This window comes from Paramisgurnus dabryanus, chromosome 8, assembly GCF_030506205.2.
Source record: "Paramisgurnus dabryanus chromosome 8, PD_genome_1.1, whole genome shotgun sequence".
Taxonomy (NCBI): domain Eukaryota; kingdom Metazoa; phylum Chordata; class Actinopteri; order Cypriniformes; family Cobitidae; genus Paramisgurnus; species Paramisgurnus dabryanus.
The window spans coordinates 28,877,058-28,883,870 of NC_133344.1; the positions used below are offsets into that span (position 1 = coordinate 28,877,058).

At 37.5% G+C, this 6,813-nt stretch overlaps 1 protein-coding gene across 1 annotated transcript; it reads left to right on the plus strand.

Annotated features, from left to right (window-relative positions):
* The first annotated feature begins 156 nt into the window (after positions 1–156).
* tubd1 (tubulin, delta 1) lies at positions 157–5,352 on the plus strand. The gene is made up of 8 exons (XM_065280156.2): positions 157–902; positions 986–1,133; positions 1,207–1,423; positions 3,015–3,246; positions 3,339–3,503; positions 3,690–3,830; positions 4,451–4,634; positions 4,714–5,352. Exons 1-8 carry the CDS (start codon positions 752–754, stop codon positions 4,814–4,816), a joined length of 1,341 nt encoding a protein of 446 aa, XP_065136228.1. The 5' UTR covers positions 157–751; the 3' UTR covers positions 4,817–5,352.
* Positions 5,353–6,813: the final 1,461 nt, after the last annotated feature.

The following is a 6,813-nucleotide window of genomic DNA, read 5'->3' on the forward strand; positions in this document are numbered from 1 at the left end:
TTTGGCATCAGAAAATCTAATTATTTAAACATTTAAATAACCGTTAGTTTTTATTATATCATTTACTAACTGTTATATAACACGTGGTTAAATTATTAGAATGAAAATTTTCTTGATACAAGTAAAGGAAATAGTTTTTTTTTAAATGGTACATTAAATTTAAAGGTGCGTGAAACTATATTTCGCCTAAAATTTAAATATGTATGCTAAATATTTAGATTTAAATACAATATAATGCATTGTGACATTATGTTCGTGACAATTAACTTTATCCTTTATAATAACATGTTTTATATAGGGCTAGCATTTGCTGATCTAGTACTGATCTATTTATCCATCTCGCATAAATGGTACAAGGGAACCACCCAAAAATCCAATAGACCCATCTCCAAAAATCGGTGTGTGTGCTCCATCTGCTGGTTATAAATATGTTTGTTACCCTATCTCCCATCATGCATCTGTTCCAATGCTTAAACCTTTACCCGCCTTCAACTACACTGAATGAAGAATGTTTAAGGAATTTACTTTTTCTTAAATTAAGTGACACTATTTGGCGCTGTTTATTCAGTGGGATGACTCTTTAAATAGTAAACTGACATCCATTGTAGTTATAATGTTAGTTAGTTATCGAGTGAAAACGTATACGTTGCTATAGCTACAGTGTAGCGTTGCGATGCGTTTCGTTTATCATCGTGTATTTAAACCGTGCTTTCATAATGTTATCTTAAAGTGACCAAAAGAAACTGCAGATATGTCCGTAATAAGTTTACAGGTGGGTCAGTGTGGGAATCAGATAGGACAAGAGCTGTTCAGTGTTATAAATGATGACTGTAATGGAGCAAACAGGAAGAAGTACAGCGAGTGCAGTAACGAGAGATTCTTCTATGAGAGCTCTACAGGAGGTAAGCAGTCTCATAACTTGAATGTGTGTACTTAAATAACAGATTATTTAGGCATGTTTCATTGTTTTGTTCATGTTCTGCAGAACTTGTGGCCCGGTCAGTGCTTGTTGACATGGAGCCCAAGGTTATCTATCAAGCAATAGCCAAAGCATCTAAATCTGGAAGATGGAGGTATGGAGACAAAGCATATTTCTCCCAGAAGCAGGGCTCTGGAAACAACTGGGCTAATGGGTAAGAAGTGATAGACTGATATATCACCACCAAGTATTTGTGTGACACGTGAGTTTATTGTACGTTTTTGAAGGTTCTCCATACACGGGCCACGTCACAAAGAGGTTGTTGAGGATCTGGTACGGAGAGAGGTAGAGCGCTGTGACCGGCTTGCAGGAATTTTCACCATGATGAGTGTTGCGGGTGGCACCGGTTCTGGTGTGGGTACCTACATCACTCAGTGTTTGAGGGATATATACCCCCAATCTTTCATCTTAAATCAGCTGGTGTGGCCTTATGGATCTGGTGAGGTAATTTACCTGGTATTTCTGAACATTATATGTGTCTTGTATAGGTTTTTCTTTTGTTAAAACAGACAGCCCCTCCCCAAAATAGTGCATTGAAACTATACCTTTATTATCCGTATGTATGCCCCTTGGGAACGAGCCCATGACATTTGTGTTGTTAAAGGGACATTCCACTTTTTTGGAAAATATGCTTATTTTCCAGCTCCCCTAGAGTTAAACATTTGATTCTTACTGTTTTGGAATCCATTTAGCCGATCTCCGATCACTTTTAGCATAGTTTAGCACAATCCATTGAATCTGATTAGACCATTAGCATCGCACTAAAAAATAACCAAAAGTTTCAATATTTTTCCTATTTAAAACTTGACTCTTCTGTAAGTACATCGTGTACTGAGACCGACAGAAAATTAAAAATTGCGATTTTCTAGGCAGATATGTCTAGGAACTATACTCTCATTCTGGCGTAATAATCAGTGACTTTGGTGATGTAACATGACTGCAGCAGGCGTAGTGATATTACGCACTGCCCGAAAATAGTGCCCTTGGTTACTTTCAATGGCAGGGGACTATTTTCGGGCAGTGCGTAATATCACTACGCCTGCTGCAGCCATGTTACATCAGCAAAGTCCTTGATTATTACGCCAGAATGAGAGTATAGTTCCTAACCATATCTGCCTAGAAAATCGCAACTTTTAATTTTACTTAGTACACGATGTAACTACAGAAGAGTTAAGTTTTAAATAACCAAAGAGTTTCATATTTTTCCTATGTTTTAGCGCGATGCTAATGGTCTAATCCGTAGACTGTAAAAAAAGATGGACGACGCCTGTTCACTCTCTTCCATTGGTGAAAAGTGAAGCCGCCAGTGTCCCGATATGGCGCTGACATCTTGGGTCTTGAGTCTGCGCACTAGCGATTTCGGGACCAGTCATGCGCAGTAGTGAGCAGGAAGGGAAGCCGCGAAGTCAAAACCCCGCCCTCGCTCTCGTAGAATGCGCATATCACACGATATCACAGCTGTCAATCATGACGTGACACCACCGTTTTTATATCATTAAATAACTAACTAAACACAAACCTATTTTAAAAACAAACATTTGAATTTACATCAGCGTGATAAAAACCACAGTAAATGACAGAAATCAGCTTCGAAAAAAAGATAATTGAAGTGTAATTAATTTTTTTAATTGGTCCCAAGTCCTATTGAATAACATGGGGAGGCGGGGTTTATGACCTATACTGGGACCAGTCACTGGGGGGGCGATCGAGACGTTTTGGCTTCACTTTTCAGGGCTTGTGCGGCACGCTTGGTCTAATCAGATTCAATGGATTGTGCTAAGCTATGCTGAAAGTGCTAGTGCCAGACCAGGATATAAGCTTAATGGATTCCGAAACAGTAAGAATCAAATTTTTAACCCTAGGGGAGATGGAAAATGAGCATATTTTCAAAAAAAAAGTGAAATGTCCCTTTAACGCAATGCTCCAGTGGTAGCTGATGATCTCAAATTGTCAAATATTCACTAGAATTTCTAAATTTTTACTTTTTGCTGATATGAATTATTTTAATAATGCTTGTTATTATGTCCCTTTACAGGTAATTGTGCAGAACTACAACTCTGTGCTTACTCTGTCCCATCTCTACCAGCTCTCCGATGCTATTCTGGTTCACGAGAACGACGCGGTGCACAAAATCTGCAGCCGACTGATGAACATCAAACACATCTCAATTAATGACGTTAATAAGGTGATCGCTCACCAGCTAGGCAGCGTACTTCAGCCCGCGTATACTGCTGATTCATCCGGCCATTACTGCAGAAACCCAATAGGTACAAATGACTCACAGTTCACATCCCATTACTTTTAATCGCTCTGTGGGGCATCAGGCACTGGTTTAACAGCATTTGTCTGCTTCATGCAGGGGAATTGGTGAGCTCCGTCGTGTGTCACCCTGAATACAAACTGCTAAGCCTGTGTAACATTCCTCAGATGTCAAGCAGCTCTTTGGCCTATAGTGTATTTACCTGGCCTGGCCTGCTGAAACATTTACGTCAAATGCTCATCGCCAGTGCAAGGATGGAGGAAGGTGAGTGATGTGGTGGTGTCACGTCAAGATAATAATTGCATGGTTAGTTTGTAAACAGACAGTCACCCTGTGCTAATACTGTATATGACTCGTGGACAGTGTATAAGATCACAAGAAATGCACAATAATACTTCATTATTCCTGATCCACATGATGGTTTATGTAATACTCTATTGTTTTTTGAAGGAATGGATTGGACTGTAAGTGTGCCCTCAGTAGTCACATATGGAGGAGAGAGCGCAACAAACAGCAGACAGAAAAGTTTTAACATGTCACTTGCAAATCTTCTCATACTGCGGGGAAAGGATGTCTCCACCACACAGACAGGCAAGTTGCTCTCCAAAATAAAGAAAAACCTTAAGCCGGTTGTTATTGCAGAATAAATCCTGAAAGGGTGATCAGGGACCCCTGATCCGAGATCAAATGACAAATCCAAGATGATATCTTCACGCTAATCACGATCTGGCTAAATCGGTTTTGATTCGGATGATTAGTATCACAGGATAAAATGATCTGAGATCATTGCACGTTCGTGCTTTGAATGAAAGGGAAAACGTATAGATAGTAGAAACATTGATCAGCAACGCTATGATTGGCTAATTGTTACAATGGTCCAAGTTTTTAACTCCTGCATGATTAAAGGTTATGGTGAACTTGAAGGTTGCGATAAACCCAGCTAAAGCTTTTTTTGTGTGATTTACTGTGTTTTCTACATAAAATCATTCTACATAATGTAAAGAACATTCGTTTCAGAGATCAGTTCAGCCCCTAGCCAGATTAATTAATAAATACAGACCGGAAGCTCAATTCGGCTCAGGCACACAAACGCAAGTATTCCATATTGCCATGTAATAAGCATTAATAATGATCGACTGGTTGTATTTAACCTCGCTTAGTACTTAGAAGGTTTTTATAAGAAGCTAATATAAAAATACGTTTATCTACAGATGGTTTAAAGGATCCTGCATTATATGTGCCATGGCTTAAAACGGAAACTAGTTTTAGCACATGGAGCTCCCCTGTGCCCTTCAATGGATATGAAAAATCTGCCACTTTGGTCAGTAACAGCCAGTCACTTTTGAAACCCCTGGACAATATAGTCAGGAAGGCTTGGAACATGTTCGCATCGAGGTAAGAAGGAATACCGAACAAAAATCTGCTGTACACAAAAGCTTAAGAATGAGCCTTTAAAAGTGTGTTTGTTCTGCAGGGCTTATGTTCACCAATACACTAAGTACGGGATATCAGAGGAGGATTTTCTCGACAGCTTCACTGCACTAGAACAGATCATCTCCAGCTACACACATCTATAAATCAGCAGTGGCGGCCGGTGCCTACTCTTCTGAGGAGGCAAAAAAAATAATAATGTGTTCGTTGGGTCATGGGAACCTATGTGCATCGCGTGTCATGTCAAAATACGTGCCTGTTGCATACGTGTCGAAAGGGTTCAAGATAAAAGAGACGCTCACGTTTCGCAAGACACTTCTTTAACACAAGAATCTGTATGGGTCTAAATTCTGTAAACAGGTCACATTAATGTCCAGTTAAAAATATTGATTTGGAGTTTGCAAAATACAACAAGAGTGACACTTAATAAAATAACAAAAAGGGCCTTTGTTGAGGAAGTCAAAAAAATTGGCAGAGGGTGTTTTAAAAATTAAAGTTTCTGATGAAACCAAAAACTGCTATCGCAAAAAACATGAAAAGGCAATTGTGTCATGCTTTGGCAAGCAATAGCTATCTGTCTACGTTAGAGATTCTCAAAGTGGGGTCAGCGGAACCCCTGGTGGTCCCCAATTCTTACCCAGGAGGTCCATGAAACAATTTGTTAAAGTGTGTGTGTGTGTGTGTGTGTTATATTACTAAGTATCTGGCAAACGCAAGCATCTCTTTTATCATAAACCCTCACATATTTTGATATGACGTGCAATGCACATAGGTTCACATGACGCATGAAACACATGTTTTGCAATGACGAACCACACAAATGACGATGTTTTGACAATTCGTGTCTCCTTGGAAAAGAAGTCATGAGCCACCACTTAGAATTAGACCTTTTACATGGCCCTGGAAAAGGATATTTGTAATATATTAATAAAACAAAGTCTTTATTTAAAATAAAAAATTTTTGAATATGCACATAATTTTTGTAATTTTAAAGTTTTACATTTAAAATTGTGGTAACACTTTACAATAAGGTTCATTAGTTAACATTAGTTAATGTATGAACTAACATGAACAAACCATGAGCAATACATTTGTTACATTATTTATTCATCTGTGTTAATGTTAGTTAATAGAAATAAAGTATTAGTAATTGTTGAAATTAACATTAACAAATATTAATAAATGCTCTATTAGTGCAGTTCATTATTAGTTCATACTAATGAACCTTATTGTAAACTGTTACCAAAATTCTTTTATATGGAAATCTCTAAAAAATATGTGTGTGTTATCTATAATTGTCCCATTGTAAGTACAAAAATGTCAACTGAAACAGGTCTACATTCTGAAAACAGTTCACATTAATGTTTAGTTAAAAATGATTGATTTTGAGTGTGCAAAATAAAACAAGAGTGACACTCAATAAATCTGGTTTACAAGAGTGCATAAGAGACTTTGTTGAGAAAGTTAAAAAAAAATCTAAGTTTCTGATAAAACCAAAAACTATAAAAAAAAAAAAGATCAAAATGCAATTGTGCCATTCCCAGCAAGCACTAGCCATCATTTCTCAGTCTCAGCCATCCTGGTGGTCCCTAATTCTTAGCCGGGGGTCCGTGAAACAATTTGTTAAAGTATGTATGTGTTGTATTATTTAGGAAATATTTACATATTAGGACCTTCTAAGAACAATGTTTATTTTGCTACTTTTAATTTTAAATAAACAAGATTCCAGATTTTTTGTGTTATTTTTATAACACAAAACAAGTGTAAAAAATATGCTATAAGGTAGAAATATACTTGGTAACAGTTAGAATTTTAAGGGGGTCCTGTAAGGGGTCACTTGCAGGAAAAAGTTTGAGAACCACAAGGGTCTCATTTATAAAGCTGTGCGTAGGATCCTTACTAAATGTCTACGTATGCACAAAAGCCAAAAATGTCATACGCCAAAAAATATTAAGACTTATAAAACAAAGCAATGTTCCCTTTATAAATCACAGAACACCTGCAAGTGTGCGCACATAAATCATCATCAGATCCCACCCTGCAAGCCCATTCTCATGTCAGATTTGTTTTTTATATACTAGTCAACATTTAAAGTGGATCAAACAAGTTAATCAAAGTTGTCCTAAAACAAGAATGGGTATTG

Coding starts and splice junctions, on each gene's coding strand:
- tubd1 (XM_065280156.2), top strand. CDS start 752: ATGTCCGTAATAAGTTTACAGGTGGGTCAGTGTGGGAATCAGATAGGA. Junction 1,134..1,206: donor GGAAACAACTGGGCTAATGG/GTAAGAAGTGAT, acceptor ACGTTTTTGAAG/GTTCTCCATACACGGGCCAC. Junction 3,247..3,338: donor TTACTGCAGAAACCCAATAG/GTACAAATGACT, acceptor TGCTTCATGCAG/GGGAATTGGTGAGCTCCGTC.